This window comes from Zootoca vivipara, chromosome 2 (assembly GCF_965207765.1).
Source record: "Zootoca vivipara chromosome 2, rZooViv2.hap1.1, whole genome shotgun sequence".
NCBI classification, from domain to species: domain Eukaryota; kingdom Metazoa; phylum Chordata; class Lepidosauria; order Squamata; family Lacertidae; genus Zootoca; species Zootoca vivipara.
The window spans coordinates 96,791,504-96,816,264 of NC_142584.1; the positions used below are offsets into that span (position 1 = coordinate 96,791,504).

Below are 24,761 nucleotides of genomic sequence, written 5' to 3' on the forward strand. Positions count from 1 at the left end.
ATTAAGGCTACCACCCAAAAGCAAGCTCGCTTGGGAAAGAAGCCCTACTGAAATGATGTCTAAAAGTCTCGGCGTTTGGGTGCTTGGGTGTTGCTCCCTCAGACACTAAAATGTGTTGAGAGATCTTTATCCACCCACCCAGGTTTATGTCATATCATAGGTTTAAAATCATTCTCATGCTTGTCTCCAATACTTTAATGGCAATGCTCTCACTACAGAAATGCTTGAGTCACACTTCTTGGTTCAGGTGGGTGCCCCAGTCTCAAAACAGAAGCATCAGAAGATGCATGCGAGTGCCAGGTGCTGACACTATGGATGCGATCCACGGGAGTCTTCGTGGGGCTACTTCTCCAACAGCATTTCCCAAGAGCAAGTCCCTTTGAATAGCCTGCTGAGTTGAGAAAGCAGTTAAAGAAACTTCCAAGCATGTGTAGACACAATTTATGCCATTGTGTGGATGGGCACGCTTTTTTGTAAGAAGAAGAAGAAGAAGAAGAAGAGGAGGAGGAGGAGTAGTAGTAGTTTGGATTTGATATCCCGCTTTATCACTACTCCAAGGAGTCTCAAAGCAGCTAACAATCTCCTTTCCCTTCCTCCCCCACAACAAACACTCTGTGAGGTGAGTGGGGCTGAGAGACTTCAGAGAAGTGTGACTGGCCCAAGGTCACCCAGCAGCTGCATGCGGAGGAGCGGAGACGCGAACCCGGTTCCCCAGATTACGAGTCTACCGCTCTTAACCATTACACCACACTGGCTCTCACTATAAGAATGCACCTACTGATTGCAGCCTACAACACTGGACTCCAGCAACCATTTCCTTTATTTATTTGCTTAACTATCCCTCTCAACCAGTATTCTGCCTCCAACCCTGGGCAACTCCTACATCCTCCAGCTAAAGTGAACGAAGTTCACAACACCACAGGGAACTCCACTGTCCACTAGTCAGTTCCAGTTTCCAACAACTCAGCAACACAGCAAATGGTGTTCCATGGTTGTTGGTTTTTTAAGGTACAAGAAGCTTTGCGGGACATGTAACTTTGAAGCCTGTCTCTAAGTTGCAACCTCACAATTAAATACTACCCATACATTCTCAATCCGATATCCAAAACCCTTCAGTGCTCTAAAACTGGAAGAAGAGACTCTCCAGATACCAAAAGGCCACATGGGTTTTCTGACTCTGCAGAATGCAGACAGCCTGGAGCATGACAGAGAGAAGTGCCAACGTGCACAAGACAGGCGAGCAGCCTCTCATTTGGAAGAAGAAAACCAGCCCAAGCGTATGTCTGCCTTATGCCCCTCTAATCTCCTGTTATAATCTCCTATTATATCACTGCCAAGACACCTATCTGCTGCTGTTAGTTCTCTTTCTCTCTCCCCAGACAGGACGGGATGTTCATTTGCTGGCCCACAGTGGAGGTGCCAAAAGGAAGCCCAATGCGCCCTTCTGGTTTCAATAAGGTGTCAATCCGCAAGATAAGGCATTTGTCATTCTTGGTTTCAGACAGGCACAGAGCCTGACACTTTTACTGTCCTGATTAATAGATTTATAATTGGCAGCAGGCCTGGCAGAACTGGTCTTTCCTATTTCCAACCCTTTCCAATACTTTTTTTGATGCTGCCCCAGCTTGCCACTTCTCCCTGCCTAGAGATTAATCGAAGCTATATTTTTCCCCCCAGCTATACAAATTTAGAGAAATTCTGGAGACATATTTCTGGAGACACACACAGAGAGGGAGGGAGAGGGGGGTGATTTTAGGTCTAGGGCCTTTCAACTGAAGGAATCAATGAAATTTTATTTTCAGCTGCAACTGTTTGTGCCTATTCTTACCACCTTTCTTACTGTGCTACAGCCAGTCTAGAGAGCCTTGAAGTCAGGTGGTTTCCTTAGATGGCATTTTGCAGTGAATATAATTCAGAGGGAGCAATGTCCCTGGCATTTATGGATGCCACATCTTTGCTCAGGGGGCTGTTCTGTGGCCTGCCGCACCTCGACAATGCCAGCAACTTCCAAAGGTCCCTAAAGGACATTATACGTCTGTTGATGCAGCCTAGAATAGCATTAGCCTTCTTTTTTTTGCTGCTTCTGCATCACACTGTTGACTCATGTTAAGCTTGTGGTTCCCGAAGACCACTATATCCTTTTCAAATGTGCTGTGAGCAAGACAGTGTCCCTCATATTCAATTTCTGCAGCTGGTTATTCCTGCCTAAGCGAAGAATCTTGCAGAGGCGTGGTTTTTCTTAGGACCATGGCAGGATGTGCCCCACCATCCATGGTCCTAAGGCTGCTCAGCCTTCCCCAAAGCTCATGTTGACATAACAACGAAGTATGCACTCATTAATTGCATGAATGAGTGAATGGCTCAGGACCGCAATACCTCAAGGACCGCCTCATTCCTTGACCCAGACCCTGAGATCATCTTCTGAGGCCCTCCTTCAGGTGCTGCCTCCTCGAGAGGTCCGGAGGGTGGCAACACGAGAACGGGCCTTTTCTGCAGTGGCTCCCCGTCCGTAGAATACTCTCCCCAGGAAAGTTCGCCTGGAGCCTTCATTATGCACCTTTAGGCGCCAGGCAAAAACATTCCTTTTTAACCAGGCCTTTGGTTGACCTGATCAACGTCCCATACCGTTTTAAAATGTGGCTTGGGGGGTATTATTGGGTTATTGCTTTTATTTTTATTTTATATACTGTGATCTTTTTATGTGAACTGCCCTGAAACCTCCGGGTTTAGGGCGGTATATAAATTCCTTAATAATGATGATGATGATGACGATGATGCAATTAATGTTATACCGAAGTTTGGCCCTAACATAGACTTCTTTTTAAATGAAATGTTTGTAAGAGCAATGTGGCTCCATCCAGAGGAATCTACTTGATAATCTTCGAGGTTCTTCTAAGTCAACAAACCTTTGCCTCCACAGAAGCTCGCAAGCAGGCCTGCTCCAGAATGATTATTAGCATTTCCTTCTTTTTTCCAGCTTTCTATTTGTTTTTAGAGTGAAGCCTAATATCAACCCCATTACTTATTCTCTGGCTGAGAGGATAGAAAGAAAAGACCCTTATTACTCAGTAAGTTTTGCAAAGCAGAGGGTGATTACTGATTGAAAGAAAGGAGGCAGCTGGAAAGAAAGGCTATTCAGGGTCTTCTCCTTTTAACCCCCCTGAACTACAAAATCTACAAGTAACCCATAATACATATAAATATACAAACAGGGTGCAAACGACAAGTAAATATTATGGAGTCTCTGTAGTATGTTATTATACTAAACCTATTAAATATAAACTCACTAATCCAAGCTAGAATTTGAACCCATACTCCACTTTGCTGATCACAACTCCATGGAAACACTTTGGGCCACTGCAAAACACCGATTTATTTATTTTCTAAGTAACCCTCTTCAAAACAATTACTAGCCACATAATATTTGTTCTGTCAATCTGTTGGGTCTTCCTTCCTCCCCTACTTCTCATCAAGTATTCTTTATTATTATTACTTTGTGTACACTGTTGAAGAATAAAAACAGCTGAATCTTTCTTGTTTGCCCACATTTTGCTCTAGTGCTGTGCCTGCTGCACACTCAGTGCCCACCTGGCTTGAAAAGTACTAATTTAAGTTTAAGTTTCACTCATTCCTTTTACAACTTATCTGTCACCAAGCAGCACAGATGAAAACATTAAACAGAGGGGGGCGTGCCCTTCTGCAGAAAAATATAAAGGCCCCCAGTAATTCACTTGGGTGTTACAAGTGAAACCCGCCTTCTTCCCTGTGCCCAATCCATCCTTACCCAGATATCCCTTGGGTCCTCCAAACTTGATGCAGAGCCGACAGCACATTCCCACTTGCGGTTCTGGAGCCGGTCTGTATAGAAGCACACAGATAAACATTCAAAGCTGCCTCATATCAGGTTAGACCACTGGGATGTCTTGCACAGTACCGTCTACCTCTACTCCAAAGTCTCAGGCAAAGGTATTTTGCAGTCCTTTAAATTGAGAAATTGTGCATGCAAGGCGCATGAACTACCACTGTGCTCCATAGATATGGAATGACTGCTGGTTTCCTTTTTACTCCACCAAGCAGTCATTCCACCATTGGGTGGGTGGGCATCTTCTCCACACCACCACACCTCTATGAAGGACTAAATCTAAGAGTGGTGAGTCAAGGTACTTCTTCCAAGACAAAGGTCTGCTCCCAAGCTTGCTTGTTTATTTATTTTTTCATTCATATGTCCCATCTTCCCTCCAAGAAGCTCTAGGTCAGGCATCTCCAAACTGCAGCCCTGCAGATGTTTTGGCCTACAACTCCCATGATCCCTGGCTAAGAGGACCAGTGGTCAGGGATGATGGGAATTGTAGTCCGAAACATCTGCAGGACCGAAGTTTGGGGATGCCTGCTCTAGATGGTGTACATGGTTCTGTCAGTTTGCAGTTCTTAGTACAGAAAGTTATCGATATGATGTGTAGAGATCTTTCCTGCTTCTGCTTAATTCAAGAGTGTTCTGGAAGGTTTCTTTCTATGTGAAAGAAACAGGCAGAAGGTTCTTGTTTGGGCTATTCCTTCTGAGAAGCTGAGTACATTTAAACTGGTTCTGTTATCTTTCTGTCAAGGTCATGCTAACTATAATAGTAAGGCCAGAAGGAGCCTGAGCTTACTTTCTCTTTCTGTCTCTTTGTTCTGCTGTTCTGTTCTGTTCCGTATGTAGTGTGAAGTTTTAGTCTTATAAGTACTGTAAGTTTTATTGTAAGTGCTGCAACTGGATTTCTTATGGACTGTGCCAATCCTGTATGTATTGGATTTGTGACCATTATGCTCATTTGCCTTCAGTAGCAGTAAAGCTCTGCTGGATGAAGTATAATCGCCCCTGGTCTATTTTTTAGGAACCCTGTAACGTGTTTAAGTTTTCCCTTCCTCAGCGCGACAGGTTCTCCCCACCCCCATTTTACCCTGTGAGGGAGGTCAGGAGATGCTGACTGGTCCTTGAGCGTCATAGCTGAGTGTTGATTTGAACCCAGGTCTCATTGGTCCTAGACCAGACATCCCCAAACTTCGGCCCTCCAGATGTTTTGAGACTACAATTCCCATCATCCCTGACCACTGGTCCTGTTAGCTAGGGATCATGGGAGTTGTAGGCCAAAACATCTGGAGGGCCGCAGTTTGGGGATGCCTGCCCTAGACCAACACTCTTACCAGCATGTCACACTGGTTCCAGATGAAGTCATTTATGAGAGTAGCAAAGAATGTGCACGTCCACTTTGTCTATCTTTTGTTGACGTGCAAGATCCTGGTGCTTAGAATGAAGTGCTATGGGAGCCCAATGCTAAGGCTATTTTTCTCAATTCTGTCTAATAATTAAAAAAAAAAGTGTCGGGCTCAGATGGGTAGAGTCGCATGATAGGACCTGGGAGACATCTGGGCTTGAATCGCAGCCTAATGCAGCACAGCTTTGGGCAAGCCACCATCACTCAGTCTCTGTTTCTCACTTGAAAAACAGGAATAACACTGGTCCACCTCGATGTATTGACTCAAGGATAAATGGGATTAGGGAAAGCAGCTGCCAGCTCTGAGTTACAGGAACGAGCCAAGCCTATAAATCTAAATTAATAGATCAATTAATAAGCACCAACTGGGGACGCCCTTTGAGGAGGAGCAGCAGCAGCAGCTGAGTGGGAAAAGAAACGAGAGGTGGCAGGGAGAGCCAGAAAAAGGGGCACCAGAGTTGGAGAGACATAGACCCCAAACTTAAAATAGAAGAAAAGAAACCATTAGAAGGTGCTGGGTTTGATTTTGTTGCTACTATGCAAACCCCCAGTGCTATTAACCTGCAAACCTGTCAATTAGCCTCACACTGTTCTCCGAGCTCTTACCTTTGCCAGCATAATTCTTGTCTTGGCTACATCCAGAGGGGTGGTGACTGCAGCTGCAAATCCACCTGAGCGTATAAAAATGCCAAACACAAGCAAGACTTTGTTTGTTAAATATGCATGCTACATGGCCCCATCGTTCCCACAGCTTCTGCCAAAACCACTTCATTATTAATGCTTACAGCTTGTTTCTCACTTCAGAATCTGGGCATAGGTTGTCTGAAGCCAGAGTCTTGTTGGATTGTGGGGTCATCAATGCAACACATATACTTTAGAAACCTTTTGTTCAGACTCCTTTCTTTGGAGCCCACAAAGAATTGTAGAATTGTAGCATTGGAAGGGACCCCAAGGATCATCTAGTCCAACCCCCTGCAGTGCAGGAATCTCAGCTAAAGCATCCATGGCATCTGTGTTACCATGTGCAGACAGTGCTCTCCTTCAAGCTGATTTCTGATTTCATTTTATTTTTGCCCAGTACTCCCAGGGGCAGGACTCTAGAGCTGTCACTTTTAAACATATGGCTGAATCCAGTGTTGATGCTACTCAGAGTAGAATCATTGAAATTAATGGGAATGATGAACTTAGATCTATTGATTTCAGATGGTCTACTCTGAGCAGAACTTGGTTGGCTACAACCCATCAGATGCTGCTTTCTACTAATTTGTCCATCTATCCCCATGTTGTCTACCCTGACTGGCCGTGTCTCTACGGGGTTTCTGGCAAGGGAGAAGCCGTTCCATCACCTGCTACTTGATCTGCAGATTCCAGTGACTTTCTGCATGCAAACCATGTGCTCTACCATAGAGCTATGGCCCCAGGTTTAGAGAGCACAAGGTACCAACTAGAAGTTCACAACCCCGACTCTGTCTCTCCCTAATCAGCTGCTTCCTCAGTTCCTCCTCCATTCACGGACATCCAAATGTGTACATTCATGGACTGAGGATATCATTAGAGCAGCTAAGTAAGGAGCAAGAAATAGAAGAAACATTTTTTCATTGAGCCGGGGACAATGTACCACATCACTGACCGGTGTAGACAGCACTCAGCTGTTAAAGGGATCTGAAGACTGTCCTAGCAGTGTTTCATTAGAACTCAGCTCAAACATCTGGGTAAAGCAATCGGCCATAGACTGGTTGGACGCAGAGCAATGGTGGGAGGAACCAGCTGGGGAACCCCAAAGGGAAGAAGACTCAGGGCCTGGGAACTGGGGGTGGGACAACAATGAGGGGTCATAGGAAGAAGAGAGAGAGGCCTGGGGGGAGGAGGAGGTGTCAGAAGCTGAAGGGGTAGACAGGGCTTAGTGAGCAGGAGGAGTCTGGCAGAGATTCAGAGGCAGAAGCGGAAGCAGGAGAGGAGGGAGGCCAAGGGGCAGAGATGAGTCTGGCTGGTGAAGAGGCACAGGTGTCTCCCTCTCCTGCTGCCACAAGCTCCCCACCCCGCTGGTCTCCCAGAACCAGTAGGGGCATGAAGAGTGTGGAGAAGTTAGCTTCATGCAGGCACAGTCTGAGATTGCTTGGGGAAACTTCCGGAGAGGAGGGGGACTTAGGCAGCTGTGGGTAGGCAGGGACCTTCAGTCTCAGCAACTGCTTCATGGAGGCAGGACTTGCCAGAGATGAGTTGTTGTGCTCATTAGGCCTGGCACTTCTGTGCAGATCCTGTTTCTGCTAATAAAGAGTTAACTCCAAAGTGCTCGGTGTGATTTACTGCTGGTCCGCTCCTGACACAATTGGATGTGTTAAAACACGGGTGTCAAACACAAGGCCCGGGGGCCAAATCCGGCCCGCCAGACCTCGTCATGTGGCCCGCCGAGCGCCCCAGCCAGCGGGACCCAGCAGTGGGACCTTGCTGCTGAAGCGCCGCGCCAACAAAGCGCCGACAAACAGCTGGGGCCGGGGAAATGCTTTTTGCCCCTGGGTCCCTTCGCGCTCTTTTCTGGTGCTGAATCAAGGCGGCGACCCCCCCCTTCCCTTTCTTTCTTCCTCTCTCTCGTTCTTATTCTTTCTTTCCCTCTCCTTCCTTCCTTCTTTATCTCTGTCTTCTCTCCCTCTTTCTTTTTCTTTCCTTCTTTATTCCTTCTTTCCTACTCTTCTTTCTCTCACCTCTTTCCTTCCTCTCTCCCTCCTGCTCCCTCTTTTCTTTCTTTCTTTCTTTCTTTCTTTCTTTCTTTCTTTCTTTCTTTCTTTCTTTCTTTCTTCCTTCCTTCCTTCCTTCCTTCCTTCCTTCCTTCCTTCCTTCCTTCCTCCCCTCCCTCTCCCTCTCCCTCTCCCTCTCCCTCTCCTCAGAAACATAGGATGCTGCTTTATACTTCTGGCCCTTAAACCCTGGAACCAGGAGAGCAGCTTCAGTGAGTCAACCTCAGCCAGTCCCTTTGGTGAAGGGTGGTGGCTCACTGGCAGAACATCTGTCCTGCATGCAGAAGGACCCCAGCATCTCCAGGTACCAGTAGCTCTGCAAAGCTCCTGCATGAAACCCTAGCGAGCCTCCACCACCCAGTGCAGTTACCAAAAATCATTTTTCAATAAATTGTACAATAATTGTACATTTGAATATCTACTTGCCATTATTCTGACTATGTTTCTGCTTTCAGCGCTAGTTATTACTTACATTATTACAAAAAACAGTAATAATTGAATGCAGTGACAATAATTTATGATAATAAAGAGTGGACACATAGTCCTACAGATACAACCGGCCCTTTGAGGGTGACCAAACTGCTGATGCGGCCCCCGATGAATTTGAGTTTGACACCCCTGTGTTAAAAGAAAAACAGCAGTGAGGCAGGTCCGCTCTGGGTGGGGCACAGGACAGCATAAGCAGGAGGCATAAACTTCTAGGAAAGGAGAAGAGCCTGTGGCAATCAGAGACAGAGGCCTCTAGAGATTTAACCACTGTAGCCACCAATACAGCTAGGCTAACCACAGAAGCTGTGGAGAGGCACAGAACACATTAAATCAACTGACTAGGTCTGGGGGAAAACATGTGTTGAATATATATATATTATAATTAATTTATTAAATCTGCATACAGCCCTATACCTGTAGATCTCAGGGCAGTTCACAACACAAAATCACAATATATAAAACAGAAAATACACAATAAAAACAAAAACAAAGACCAACCCAAAAACCCTCCCTTACACAACACATTTTAAAAGGGCATTGGATGCCAATCAGCCAAAAGCCTGGTTAACTTTAAACATTTTTGCCTTGTACCTAAAGATCTATAATGAAGGTGCCAGCCGAACCTCCCTGGGGAGAGCATTCCACAAACAGGGAGCCACCACAAAAAAGGCATGTTCTTGTGTTGCTACCTTCCAGACCAGCACAGGAAGAAGGGCCTCAGAAGATGATCCCAGGGTCTGAGTAAGTTCATATGGAAAGAGGAGGCCCTTGAGGTATTGCAGTCCTGAGCCCTTCCCATAAAAAAAAAAAAGTAGCATGATGCCAGGAACACAGATCATGCTTCTAGCTGCAAGAAACAACACAGTGCCGAGAGAAGTGGGTTGTTTCTCCCACAGCAATAGCACCACCTCTCCCAAACCAAAGGTAATGTAATGCATGCCAGGATGTTCAGAACCCAGGGGATGAATTCTTGGCTCTGTCACCCTGGCCGTGATGTACCAAAGCGCAAGCTATTAAACGGGCGAGTGGTAATGAACAAAAGGATAGAGGAGAAAAGCAGTGAGAGGTTAAAAAAGCAAGATCCTTTCTAAGGAGTGTGCAGAAAATTCAGAGCCAAGGTCAGAGCACATGTTCCAAAAGGTCCAGCCCAGAGCATTGTCTTGGGAAGTAGCTATAAATAGTTGTCTTTTCCTCCCAGTTTTATGGAATATAGAAAGCTTGTTCTTTTCCAAAGTGTAGGAAGGAGACAGATAATTAAATCTGGAAGTGATTGAAAACCATTCCCCCCCCCCAGCCCGAACTAGACTTTGAGCAAACCTGGAAGGGTTCCTGGTCTTGCAAGCTTCATACACTCAAGTTTCCACCTTCAGACAGGTAGAACATACTGTCTGGAGCAACAAAATGCAGCTCATGTAGCCAACATGCATGGAATATGGCCAACTGAGCTCAGACCCTGGGTTTCCATGACGCTGCGGATAATCCAGTTTACGTGTATCAGAGGATCAGGGAACTTACAAGGTCCACAAACAGCAGTTCCTGGGGTTGTATTCAAAGTACTGCTAATGGGAACAATCTGCCAGTGCAATAATTTCTCCTTGCACAAGAAAACATTATCCGCTCTCCACTGAGCTGAATGGCCCCTGAAGATGTTCTGGGGATTTCCCTAACCCGCACTGTACAGATTTGGGGGTGGTGTAGGGCCGGTGCACAGTTACTTAGTTGGGTACTGCTCCCAGTCTTCATGTTATAAACAGAGACTGGAGGAAACACAGTATGCAAGTATTGTAATTTAACTAGCTAGTGGGTGGGGAAGAGAGATACCAGCATTTCCAACCAACTGCACTCAAGGTATGACTTCAGAGGAAGTGGCATTGTAAAAGGACAGCGTGTTTTGTTCTTCCCCTTGCTTTGGCTTCAGAACATGGCAGCAGTGGGACCACCAAGTGTTGCTTTAATCGTGCACTGGTGTGACCCAATTGTGCTATACAGTGCTATACAGTGCAGAACTGCAGCCTGCTCCAACACGACTCTCTTGGCACAGCAGATTCCACCCCTTAGGGACTGTGAATACTGAGCAGTGACACCTGCACATCGGAGAGGATGCACTAATTCTAGATTCTGCAGCGAAAGGAGTGGATTGGCACTTTAGAGTTTCCATCAGATCCCTACGTGACCGGAGACAAGGTGGCAGCAAAAGGTGAGCTCAAAAGGACACCAATGAGCACAGAAATGAAGAGAGCCTTTGGTTCCGGAAGTCTGTACTTAACCTGAAGCGAACTTTCCCATTGAAAGTAATGGAAAGTCGATTAATCCATTCCAGACGGGTCCACAGAGTATTTAAACTGAAAGTACTCAAACCGAAGCGTTCTTAAACCGAGGTATGACTGTACAATGTAAAAGAATGAAAGATTACTGTCTCCCCACCCCTTTTTTAATACTATTTCCTCCCCTCACTCTCCACACTTCTCTTTCCGCCTCAACCCCATATTGCCGATAACAATAATGTCTCAAAGTGAATGTATGTACTTTTGTTACTCATGAAAAATATTGTAATAAAAACATATGGTGGGGGTGGAGAAAACCAAGGAACAACAATTCTAGGTAAGGAGGCTCTCCCCTCCCAAATATGATGCGTAACCTGTCTGTCTTCCTGAGCAGACTCTGTCAGGACACCTGACACCACGCCACAGTCTAGCTTGAAAGGAGATAATCCTACACTTTGAGACACCTCACACTTTTGAGATTCCTAGAAGGAGAGCAGGGCAATATCGCCACCTGGACTGGTTGTAGATCAGACTGAAAGCTCACATTCCGTAAGAATAGCTGCATGGCATCCTTAAGACATGAAAATCAGTTAGTCAGCAGATATGGCTGGTCTATAAAAGGAAGATTCAACTCACAATAGAAAGAAGAAATCTCAGGATGGGGCATTTCATCTGCAATGATTTAACCAATTTAGGTTTGGAAGCACCGTCTTGGGCATCTGTAAAGAGTCAGTTCTAAAAGAAGATTTCATCATTGCCTTTATACCTTGTATGGGCAAAGAAGACTCTCAACACGCAGCGCTGTAAACTTGTCAGAGCTAATTAGATCAGAAAGGGAAACCAAGGCAGCTGTCCAGGTTTATTGCACGAAAAAAGCCTTTGCTAGCCTTGTACTGTTTGCAGTCTTCACTTCCAATACATTTCTGCCTCGACAAAGATGCCCGTGATTAATAAAGGCAGATGGCAGCACGAAGCAGGGAAGGCAACAGGTTTTAACACAGTAATTTCTCCAAATGCATCAAAGTAACACCATAGATCTTTCCAGTAGCACCTTAGAGACCAACTAAGTTTGCCATTGGTATGAGCTTTTGTGTGCATGCACACTTCTTCAGATACTTCTTCTTCAGGTATCTGAAGAAGTGTGCATGCACACAAAAGCTCATACCAATGACAAACTTAGTTGGTCTCTAAGGTGCTACTGGAAGGAATTTTTTTAGTTTTTTTTGTTTTGACTACGTCAGACCAACATGGCTACCTACCTGTAACCATAGATCTTGTGCACTGTAAGATATGCCAAGATGGACTGAATCAATCACCCCCACCTGTTGAGCTGCCATTGCCAAGGACAGAGTACCAAATCAAAACCCTCTGGGAAAACAGTATTTCAAAGTACCCTGACTTCCTTCAGCAAGTAAACGAAACAATTCCCTTACTATAATAAGACAATGGTCTCTCACCAGCAGTAGTGAGTTGCTGCTGACCATTCACAAGCAGAGCATGGAAGAGAGAAAGTTACAACATTTGAGGGCTTTTAGTTTATGGCTTTAGAAAAGATGTATTGTATTCCTAGACCCGTGAGCAAAGATAATCAGCTGGCCCCGTGAAATACACAGCAAGCAACTGAAGCTGCTATCAAAGCCCCACTCACCTGGGAGCAAGCCCCATTAAATTCAATGGGACACACTTCTGAGTAGACACGGTTAGCACTGCGCTGCAAAGCATCTTAGAAATTTTACTTCAACCACCACTGCAATTTTGCAAGCATTTAAACAAAAAGATAGTGTTGGCCATTTAACTTAACACTAATGTTTGTTTTCCCTCTGCCAAGTAGACAACATTACGATTAGGGGGCGGGGAAAGGATCCAGTATTTTTTCTTGGTTAACACAACAGTTCAAAACAGAAGGCTGTGTTTATCATGTTTAATGTTTTTTTTCCTCTCTCCTCTGACCTCTAAAAGGCTGTAAGTAAATTTTGTGGTAACGCAAAGAACATGAGTAGCTAGGGAGTCTCAGACAGTTATAGTGTCTGAATACAGCCTTTGTGGTATTGGCAACATAGCCGTGATTAAGGATTGGCTAGCGGCTTGGGCTTATAAACTTTTATTTTCCTTCCAAGAGACCTGCAACATGGTGATAAATGTAAATAACTCTCACGCAATGGTTTGACTTACTTTATGCTTATAAACTGTAATGTTTATGTATGGTTTTATATTGGTGCGCGGGTGTATGCACTTTTTCTCTCCACAAATGCTATAGACACGTTGCGTTTGAAGGAGCTGGATGTGTCAGTGGGGAAAGGGGGCTCGACAAGGCTCTAACCTAACTAAAACAAAACAAAACAAATAAGCCCCCCCCCCCAACCAAATGTCTTCCAAAACATATGAAAAGATTGGGACAGTCTGGAATTTCTTCCAGGGGGCCATGAAAGTGGAGATAGGTGGAGAATCTGGCTTGTTGCTAAGCAACCATTAACACACATTCCAACTGTTTCAGGAAGTAATTTGGAAAGGCAGCATTTCAACAGCTGGTGGACATCCAGAAAGGACTTTCCGCCCAGGTCATGCCATGCTCCCAGCTTGGTAGCACCTCTTTGTCTTGTGTAAGAAGACTCCCTGGAAAAGACCCTGATGTTGGGAAAGATTGGGGACACAAGAAGGGGACGACAGTGGATGAGATGGTTGGACATTGTTCTTGAAGCTACCAAAATGAGTCTGACCAAAGTGCGGGAGGCAGTGGGAGACAGGAGTGCCTGGCGTGCTCTGGTCCATGGGGTCACGAAGAGTCAGATACGACTAAACAACAACAAAAGCTAGATGTGGGCAGGAGAGTCACATAAAGCAAGAGGTCTGTTTTTGCATCAAGAGAGGAGCACAGCACTCCCTCTCCATTCTCCCACCTTAAAGCAATCCCTCACACCCCCACCATTTCAGGCTTCAGGTTGGTCCAGTTCTGGAATTGTAGGTAGGACAGTGCCTGAATTTGTGAGGGCACGAGAAGATAACATGGGACATGGTTGAGTCCCCATCATCAGCACATCTCATTTGGCGTTAAAAGAAGCCAACCCCACACCAAACACACCCTGATTTATGTGTCAACCAGGTAGGCTATGGCCAGATCCAGCACCTGGAATCCATGGACAGCTGCTGGGGCCACAGCATTCTGGCAGAGAGCACAGCTCTCAGCGAACCTTTTAAAAAAGTAACATTTACACAACTTCATGCACATAACACAAGATGTACCAGGAGGCCCTTGCAAGATCTCAAAGGTCCTTAGCCAGATATTTATAGTGAGAAAGTCTAAAAGCATTTTGGGGGGAGTGTGGCATCAATGGAAAACGGTCACAATGGTATCCAATCATCCACAGGTTTGCAAAGAAACTATAAACAAAATTCATACTGAAACTGTTTGCTGATCCTATAGGCTTGGGGAAATGCTACAGTACATCATTCAGCATGTGGTCTGGTTTCAAAATGGCAGGCGTAACGCAAAATGACAGCTAAAAATGTTCCTTTCCCCACTTCTGAGGCTGATGAGTCGGAAAATAATGGCAGAGCCTTGAAACAAAATCAGAATGAAAGCTGAGGCTTGAGGTTACATTTAACATAATTTTATTGCCTGAAATATTGGTGACATTTGATTTTATTTAACAAATGTGAAATTCCTAGTGGATTTTTGAGATAAATACTAGGAGCCTGATCTCCTTTTTTTGCCTAGCCTCCCAAGGTATTGGCCTAGCCCAGGCATCCCCAAACTCGGCCCTCCAGATGTTTTGGGACTACAACTCCCATGATCCCTAGCTAACAGGACCAGTGGTCAGGGATGATGGGAATTGTAGTCCAAAACATCTGGAGCACCGAAGTTTGGGGATGCCTGCAGAAAGAAAGAAAGAAAGAAAGAAAGAAAGAAAGAAAGAAAGAAAGAAAGAAAGAAAGAAAGAAAGGAAGGAAGGAAGGGCAGGATGTGGAAAGCAAGCAGGTAAAACATTACTTGTAGAATTTTCCTTGTATCTTTCCAAGTAACAGGGCTAAATACCTTTTTCTTTCAATGAAAGCTGAAAATTCACAGAAGGGGCCCAGAATATCCCTAGGCCATCACTCCACATGTCATGCTGAGCTATGACCCTACACCAGTGTCTATTTACAGAGGATGGTTCTTTCAAGGCAATTATATGCAACACAAGAAAGCACAAGAATACCACTGCTAATGATTCCAAGCGCAATTATGTGTATAGTGTCTAAATATATCATCTGGTCATCCAAGCAACTCAGACCCAAGACATATTTACTCTTGTTTTTGAGGTTCTGGAGGAAATCTCAAAAATGTCACACACACACGTGCACACACAGACACACACACACAAATGTTGAGAACTGTTTCTCAGGAGTAGCTACTTTCAAATGCCTCCAAACACTAGTGGAGTTGTTCCAGTGGAAATGACACAATACTAAGACCCCCACCCCCCAAAAAACCAGTAGAACCAAGTGAACGGATATTAATATGGCTATAAATAAGTATAAATATGGGTGTTTTCAGGGGCAATCCCAATAATTATAAAGTGGGAAGAAGGGAATCAAAGTGGCAATAGCTACAAAGGGCATGTAGCTACCAAAAACAAGTAGAACTGCCGAAATAGAGGTATTACATATAGTAGGTATCCTGAAATGAAGCAGATGGTGGTGGCAATGGTTGGAAGCAGAAAAGGGGGGATAGCATTCCTGGACGCAAGACACCATGACAGCTAGACAAGCAGCAAGGTTCAAGAAGTGGAATTAAGGGACGACTTGACTGCAGGAAACAAGGCACGGACACTGATTCTAAACATGTTAATAAGGAAGGAAGGCCTTCTAATTTCAATAAAACATATATCCACATTAAAGGAGAGCACCACAGGAATGTGGTCTGAGTATACAGAAGCAGCAACAATAAGGATTTGGAATGAAATACTGTAATACCAAGGGGATGCGGGTGGCGCTGTGGTCTAATCCACTGAGTCTAGGGCTTGCCGATCAGATGGTTGGTGGATTGAATCCCCGCGACGGGGTGAGCTCCCGTTGCTTGGTCCCAGCTCCTGCCAACCTAGCAGTTCGAAAGCACGTCAAAGTGCAAGTAGATAAATAGGTACCGCTCCGGCGGGAAGGTAAACGGTGTTTCCGTGCGCTGCTCTGGTTCACCAGAAGCAGCTCAGTCATGCTGGCCACATAACCCGGAAGCTGTCTGCAGACAAACGCCAGCTCCCTCAGCCTATAGAGAGAGATGAGCGCGCAACCCCAGAGTCATCCGCGGCTGGACCTAATGGTATGGGGTACCTTTACTTTTTACTGTAATACCACGGGGAATGGATAGACAGACGAGGAATTTTCTAAGATAGGCTGCCACATGTTGTCCTAAGCTGTATGGGCAGGTTACCAACTCATATAAATGGCTATTTCCATGGCTCCACTGCATACCTTGCAAAAAGACAACCTTTTATTTTTTAATTTATCATAAACAGGCCAATATATGTGTGTGTGTGTGTGTGTGTGTGTGTGTGTGTGTGTGTGTGTGTGTGTATTTAATGGTGTCTAGTTTACTTTGGGCCAATCCAAAAGTGCCACTGTAACTCCTATTCACATTTTGTCATTCACCGTGACCACTTTGGACCCTTGCACTGTACACACTCCGGAAAGAAGATTTTTGCCACTCCACCCTTATAGCAGCCACTAACCTGAGATTTCTATCAGACCGTTAAGTTTCCCCCTCCCTGCTCCTTGTCAGACGTGTGGGATGAGCCACTTGTGACATCTTAAAGGAAGTTATTTTAAAGCAGGCTGTTAGAATAAGGCAAGGTGGCTCTTTAAGAATTCAATTAACTTCCAGCTTGTTTTGCAATAAATCGTCCAAGAGCACGTCCTGCCACTCTTCATTCCAGGGAGAGTGTCCGGAGACTGCCCAGATGTTTCAGCCTCCGGTTCTCCTCCGTGGAAAGTTTCCGCCTGCAGGCTGCTGCATTTAGACATTCTGTTCTCCTGACTCTACTTAATCTAGAGTGCTGTCGGAGCTGTCACATGAACAGTGAATCATGGGCCCTTATTGAAAACCCTCAAGAAGAGCTCAGGGCAGACAGCTGCACAAACCCGCACCCAAATGCGGTCTCTTCTCGCTGAGGGTTTTACAACTCAACCTCTGGATAATCCCAGAGCTTGACTGACAGGGACTGTTTGTTCAATAACAGAAATTTGTTAAAAACAAATTGGCTGTCTTTCAAACAGACACCCTTTCCTGAGTTCCCTAACCTCACCTCTTTTTTTGCTTCCCTTTCTTTCCCCCTCTTCCATGCACAACAAGATCCATTTTCTTTGCTCTAAACAAACTGGAATTATAAAAGAATGCTGCTGTGCTGCTCGCCTTAATAGATTTGCACATTTTCCCTCCTCCCTTCCTTTCTTCTTTAGCATTTCCCAGGATAACATATAATCCTTTGCACCTGCAAAAGCTCCACAGACTGCAGACTGCCAAGAATCGACCACGTGTCCTTGCTTCCATGACCAGAGATCCTGTGTTTAAAGAGATAGGAGAGGGGGAAATTATTAAAAGTTAGTATATCTGCCCTGTCTTCCTCTTCCTCGTTAAGTGTAGGGCGGGTGGAAACAGGAGTTTTAAAGAGCTGTTTGTGGCATTTTCAATTATGTAATAAGTCACATACACATACACACACTAAAGGACCTTATGCGCTCAAAAAAAAGTAGATGGTCTGGGAAAGATAAATGGAACGGCAAGAGAGAAGGCATGTTTGCAGAGAGTTAAGTACATATTCATTTCAGCCTGGAGCAATGCAATTTTACAGATACAGCCTGAATCTTTCTTCCTCTTGGGAAGATAAAGCAATGCAAAAAGCACACTGGAAAAATATCAGGAGTGAGTTCCAATCCATATGTACATGCCAAAGAAAAACCATTTCCAAATGACTTCCCTTTGTGTTACTTCATACCCAGATACGTTGTCCTAAAGCTGCTGAGAGGGGTAGCAGAAGCAGCATTTTGTCACCCACTGCTAAATTGCCCAGTCTTGAAACCAAGGTGAACAACACAGGTACCACCAACAAGAGTGGCCTTTTTGACTATGACGTAGGTCACTAACACTCCCATTTTACAGATGTAGAAGTATGACCGAGACGACCCTTTGAGCTTGCAGCTACGTTTTGAACCGAGTTTAGCAGAGCAGAGATGTACATATATTTGAGCAATGGATCTATACTATACTCTACCCCTACCCCCCCCCCCAATTTTAGACAATCTGATTGCCGGCGGTGCAGAATATCAATAGTCTGCCCCTTGTAACAATTGTGAAGCAACTTCCCCCTGTTCCCCCCACCCCCTGAAGGCTGTGCATAGAAATGATTGTCTAGCCCTTGTGACACTCATGAAGAACAATGGTTGATTTTTAAATTGTTTTAAAGGGTGCAAAATCTTTAATCAAGTACTGTGTTAGTTGGGAAAGCAAAGGCATGCTGAAGTAGAGCTTGCTCCATAGCTTGTGGGGGGGGGGCGGAGCACAAACACTCATGGATGGAATCATCCCTGTATCTGGAGTTGGGCTCCAAGTTCCCTGTGCTAAACTGTAAGCACTAGGCTACCCATGACTAAGGTGTATGTCAACTAATTACAACAAGTCTAAACGGAGAAAAACAAGAGACATTAATAATGGACTACTCTACCATACAGCCAAACTCGGAGCAGTCCAGGGGACCAAGGCCAAAGGAGAATTCAAGTTGGCCAAGAGGAAATAATAAAATCCGCTCGCAGCAAGGCCAACTTAATTGTGGTGTGGTCTTCCCCAGGGAAGCAGGGAAAACCCTCTTTTCTGGATCATTTAAAAATAGACCATAGCAGGCAGCACTTGAGAACATACCACAGGGAATAATCCCTACACTGGAAGAGACTGGACGTGGATGACCTAATAAGTTCCATTCTATCCCTCCTTTTCATAGGGAGGCCCAAAATGAAATGTGCGAAAGAGAGGAAATGAATGCATCAAGTAACAGGAAGGAGAAGATTAGAGAATAATAGATGCATCCCATCCGGCTAAGTCTATGAAAACCCAAAGTAAAATATTTCAATTGCCACCCATTTTTGAGATTATCTCTCTAAAAAAAGAGAGAAAAGGTCCCTGCTTATGTTCAATGCTCCATATTTTATTGGTTAGATCTGGATGATTTGCACGATTTTTTCTTTCTATTTTGCTTGTTTTTACCATGTTGCTGTGTTTTCCTGGAATAAGCTGAGAGGTTTGGGTTCAAGACCCCTATCAGTCAGTGGGTGCCATTCTTGGGCGGTTCCAATCTCTCAGCCTCAGCACCACATCAATAATGGGAAAGATGCGGAGTCCAACAAGATACACATGCAAGTAAAATGTCCAATCTGATCAACTGTAGAGCAATAATGGCCTTCTATATGAGGACCTCTGCAGTTGTGCAACAGTACAATTACTTTGGCATCCTAAGCAAACCCAGGGAACACAAAAGCATTTAGAGGATAAGGGAATTGGCAATGCATCTCATTACGGAAGTTTCCTTTCTTTGGGTCCAATTAACTCTGAAATTGTAACCGCACTGACAAGGTATCAGTGTGAGTACACAAGGCTTTGGTCATCTTGTTTCTCTCTAACGATTCCCTGTCTGATTGCTCCAGGCATGCGCTATTAAAGACAGCAGGAAATAATTAGCCGTGTTTTTCTTTCAGGGCAATACCCATTCCCACCAGCATTCCCAGTCCTGGAAAGCAAAGATGACAAGCGCTGCACTTTTCAAGCAGGCTGTGATGCCAAGCCTGTGTCATGTGCCTTCTATTAGACCCAAGACTGAATAGAAGACTTTGTTTTCCACTTCAAAGGACCCATCCCAATCTTGCGCTCTTCCCTTATGAATAACAAATTGGAAATAAATCTTCTGGCTGAAACACATGGAAACTCATACAATCCGGGCCCTCCTTGGCTTCCTAGGTCACTTGTATGCTAAGTTTGTGTTTGCTTTGGAATACCCAAGTGAGACCTGCATATAAGTTCATCTTCATCATTCACTGAAGTCCCCTTCCGAGGGTCTTCTGGCAATTCCCTCACTGTGAGAAATGAAGTTACAGGGAACCAGGCAGAGGGCCTTCTCGGCAGTGGCGCCCTCCCTGTGCAATGCGTCAGGGAGATAAAGAATTACACAACTTTTAGAAAACATCTGAAACATTGGGGGGGGGGGGTTGACTTCACCCCAAGGGAAACTCCTCCATTGTCTCCCAAGACAGGTGGATGATAACAACAAATGATATGAGTTTACTTGAACACGATGAAGGCCTAGATCGCTACATTAGCCATCTTAGATAGCAAATACAGCAACCTAGGTTCTTTTGGGTGGCCTAGATTCCAATTACTAACTCTCCTCTCAGCATAGCATTATTTACACACACTTTGCCACCCACATCAGGGCAGAATGCTTGACGGCAGAATTCCCAGTAGAGAGGTGGCAGTGAGCTGTGTCTACTGGCACTAAGTAGCCCCTCCCCGATCTCAAATTCTGCACATGCTCAAAGGCCCTCTCTTCCCTATTCATGAACATATCAAAGCATGGGCGTAGGCAAGGGGGGGCAGGAGGGGGCAGCTGCCCCCCCTAGAAGCAAAAAATTAATGTATTTTACAGACCATAACCAGCACTTTTCCCCTCCAAAAACTGAAGTGGAAAGGGCTTTGCTTTAGCAAGAGCAGCTAAGTCTCCGCTTGCTGGGGGGGACGGACACAGCTGTAACAAAAACACATCAAATAAATAAAGCAAAGTGGCTACCAGTAGTTAAGCAGTTAAGACAATGGAGCAGATATCCCCAGGCAAGTTTCGATAGCTGACCAATTCACCCTATTGTTCTTGAGTGGGAGTTGTTAATGAGCATTCAGGAATCACATTAAGAGTTCTATTGACGATTTAATGAGGGTGCAGAGGATTCAATTTGACTAAGGTGGCTCTGCAAGGCTAAAAGGAAGTGAATAAGAAAGGGGGGGCCTGTAGCTTTGACAGACACAGTGATGTTTATAAAAAGCACAGGTGTTCCAGCCTGCCCCTCCTCCTGCATCTGTATACTGTAAATCAGGGGTGGCCACCTCCCAAGAGACTCTGATCTACTCACAGAGTTAAAAACTGGGAGTGATCTACCCCCTTTTGGGGGGTTCAGGTCAAAGCTGTTGAGTTTTTTTTAAGGAAGGGAAGCCCTGTTTTTTGGGGGGGGGGGGGTTAGGTCAAACTTGTTGAGCTTCTTTTAGGAGGGAGGGAGGCCCATTTTTGTTTAGGGCTTCAGGTCATAGTTCAACTTTTTTTAGGGAGGAGGAAAATTTTGGGTGAGCTTTTTTTAGGGGTGCCAGTGACCTACCAGTGATCTACCACAGACATCCAGTGATCTACTGGTAGATCACAATCTACCTGTTGGACGTGCCTGCTGTAAATCAAGCAGAGAGAAAGCTGCTTACAAGACTCCTCTTGCTGCAGAGTTCCAGCATCACAGCGTCACCCAGAGGCACCCAAAAATATGAGTTATCCCTCTCTCTATTTCTTCCTTCCTTCCCTCCCTCTTCCATCCTTAATAAAATACTGGGGGGGGGAGATAAGCCCCACATAGAAAGCCCATCAACATGGGGGGGTGACTCTTTCAAATACGGTATTTACCAGTAATTGGGGGGGGAGGGGAGAGGCACCTAGGCCTCTAGGAGTTGGCTGCTATGCCTAGGAGTAGGACAATTCAAGAAAGCAGAATGATGCATATGCTATGGTAATATATCAATAGAATTGTAGTCGGAAGGGACCACAAGGGTCATCTAGTCCAACCCCCTGCAATTCAGGAATTTTTTCCTAAGGTGGGGCTTGAACCCAAGACATGGTTGAAATATTATGCTGATATGCAGCAACGCCTTGGAGCCATCGTGGCTGCGGCCGTGCCTTGCCTCGCCCTCGCCCGCGTTGCCACCCCCTCTCGCCTGCCCGACCCTCTCATCCTCTCCAGCCAAGCAGGGTAGCTGCCAACACTGCCAGCCCCAGAAGCACAAAGTGGCCGCTGCCGCCGCCACCGCCACAATGTCATTGGGCCCACTGGCCCTGTAGCCCCGCCCACATTCCCACTTCGTGGCCCCTCCCCTCCCGTGCCTTGGCCCCGCCCCTGAACGACCATGGCTTGCCCCCCCCCCTAGTTTTGATCCTGGCTACGCCCCTGTATCAAAGGGTTGTGCAGGGCTTTCAATTTCAGCTAGCACTGGGTGATCTACCAGGGATTGTTTAAGTAGGTTAGCCCTTCTAATGCAAAGGGCTGGGCTGGATTCCCCCACGAGATCTCCTCCAAGCGTCTGCCTACCATCCTGAATACTGAGAAGCTATTACATTCACCTCCCTGCCCCCTTTCGCAGTGCGGAAACTGTTTTCTTTTGGATACTTTTGCAAAGAGAAAAACAATACTCTTCATGAAGAATTCCTGCTCAGGAGGAGGAAAGAACTAATCTGACTGCCTTGCAGCCCTATCCAAACTAGTGTTCTAAGGAAAGAAGCACTCCAGGGAGAGCAACAGGCTTTGGAGCCTAGAATGAATTCAGTACATATTTGGAATGAGGCATGCACAAACTTTCTAGAAATCGGATCACTTCCCATTCTGAAAACAGGGCTCAAACCAGCAAATAAACTTCATGTGCACCCACCCTCTGGAAGCCTGTTTTCAATGTGCTGCCTGTTTCCAAACCCTTGAGCATTTTCAAAGGGTGTTTTAACTCAGCCAGCAAAGCAATTCCTTTCCTTTCACTGTTCCAAGCGCACATCAGCTTACAGATGGTGCGCAAGAATGTCTTTGACAGTATTCTAAAGCCACTGTGAATAACAGTTATTGTGACACTGATAAAGTGAGGTTTGTTTGCTGAGCAGCTGTGGCTATATTGTTCTTTTTCTTGGGGTGGGGGTGTAAGGCAACCATTAGGCAAATGGAATGCACACTCCCCATTGGCTGGAAGTGACGTCACCTGCCTCGAAACGCTGCACTAGAAATCTGGTTTCCGTGAAGGAGCACCTCAGCAAATGGCAGACACGTTAGTGTAACCAAACGATTAGTGCTTAATCCCCCAAAGAAGCAGAGTCGTTACACCAAGAAGGAGAAGGGAATGGTAGAACGCTTACTGCACAGCTTGCAAGGAAATGGGTTTAAGGCCCTGTCTGGGTTTCATCTACCCTGGGCTTAAATGCCACCAGGAACAGTAATAAGAGAAATGAAAAGCTACCATGGGGGGAGGGGGAGCTGTGAAAAGGGAAATGGAGGGGGGGGAGAGAAGGAAAGAATGTGGGACAAACTTCGCTTGCCCACCCAGTAAAAACTATTTTAAGGCTTTTTAAAACGGATAGCTACATATATAGCCAATAACGTATTCCGCTTAAAAAAAAGAGGTGTGCGTGTGTGTATTGGACATGCTAAGATTTGAAAAAACCAATTAATAAATTAAAACTAACAACAGAATAAAAATACTAATTGGTGCGATACTGTTTTAGAGGAATTTGCTTGTGACACAGGAGCATCTGAGAATGGTTTTGCTTAGACTCTTCAACATTACACTCTCCTCTAAACTTTAGAATACCTAATTAGGTTGGGACAGCAAAACACGCCAAATCCATTTCTAAGCACCAGGCTGCATATGCTCAGACCACTAAGGGGGAAGAAGAAAGCAAAAAAGAGGCTCCAAGCTGCAGCTGAACATATTTGGGCTGCATATCAAGAACTGCTGTACATCCTAATCAAATGCATGTTTATTCCAAAGTACTTGTCACTGAATTCAATGCTGCAAGTCAAACGGAATCCGTTCCTGAAGTCTGTTCAACTTCCAAAACGTTCAGAAACCAAAGCACAGCTTCCAATTGGCTGCAGGAAGCCAGGCTGGCAGCATTTGGGAGCCAAAATGTCCGAGTACCAAGGCATTCAGGATCCAAGGTAATGGTTCAGCCTACCTGAAAATGTCTGTGGTCCACTTTTACATTCTGTTAAGTTACAGCACCTATCCGTCCTATTTCTAAAATGGTTCATATTAATATCTACTCCTAGCCTAATTGTTGACCATGATATCTAGAATTTTCTTTTTTTTAAAAAAAGGAAAAAGTCAAGTGTCTGAAAAACTTGAAAATTCATCCTCCCCAGCAGCAATAATTTTGCAGCTCAGAAGCCCACTCTACAGATCTTCATGCCCAAATGGACTATAGCAGGCATCCCCAAACTGCGGCCCTCCAGATGTTTTGGCCTACAACTCCCATGATCCCTAGCTAACAGGACCAATGGCCGGGGAAGATGGGAATTGTAGACCAAAACATCTGGAGGGCCGAAGTTTGGGGATGCCTGGACTATAGTAACAGCCAGGGCTTCAGTGTTAACATCTGCAAGCTAAAATAATATGTGAAATATTAAACCTCTTCATGGGTCCATGCAGCCATTAGATCAACATCTTGCAAAATATTATTTTATTATTTATTTTACAGATTTATAAACTGTCTTGCAAAATAAAAAGGTTATCCCAAGCCATTCTATCAAAGATGATAATAAACATCAGCCAATAAAGCGAGATGAGCGCCGCAACCCCAGGGTCGGTCACAACTGGACCTAATGGTCAGGGGTCCCTTTACCTTTTAGCCTAGCCTGGATGTAACCAGAATATGAGTAATGGAGGCATGAGCTAACATATCCAGAGATGGCTTACAGTGATAAAATGCACACCTAGCTACTGTAATCTCTTAAATTTCTATGAATTTCGTCTTCCGGAGGGAGTACAACCCCATCCAGACCCAGCTAAATACTTCTCTCTGGAGCAATTGACACATAGTACCTCTGTCTCATTTGAATGAAGCTTCAGCTTGTTTGCCCTCCTCCACCCAAAAACTGCCTCCAGACAGCGGCTCAGGAATTATTGCTCAAGTTATCTGAATTTTACTGGCAATAAACTGTTTAGATTACACTCTCTCCAAAACCCCAATTGCCTATTTACTTTGTGAGCTGAATTC

The 24,761-nt window shown here is 45.1% G+C and overlaps 1 protein-coding gene across 5 annotated transcripts in view; it reads right to left on the reverse strand.

Moving 5' to 3' along the window:
• SLC25A26 (solute carrier family 25 member 26) overlaps nucleotides 1-24,761 on the reverse strand; it is a 129,963-nt gene that overhangs the window by 9,508 nt on the left and 95,694 nt on the right. For 2 of the 5 annotated variants that reach the window (XM_035106708.3, XM_088662443.1), the window contains exons 7-9: nucleotides 17,208-17,277; nucleotides 5,862-5,926; nucleotides 3,785-3,858 (exon numbers count right to left, since the gene is read on the reverse strand). In XM_035106708.3, the coding sequence (XP_034962599.2) occupies nucleotides 3,785-3,858; nucleotides 5,862-5,926; nucleotides 17,208-17,277 (209 nt within the window). Of the gene's footprint in view, nucleotides 1-3,784; nucleotides 3,859-5,861; nucleotides 5,927-16,837; nucleotides 17,278-24,761 lie in introns of those variants that run through there. The other 3 variants (XM_060271329.2, XM_088662444.1, XM_088662445.1) reach the window with 2 other exon arrangements.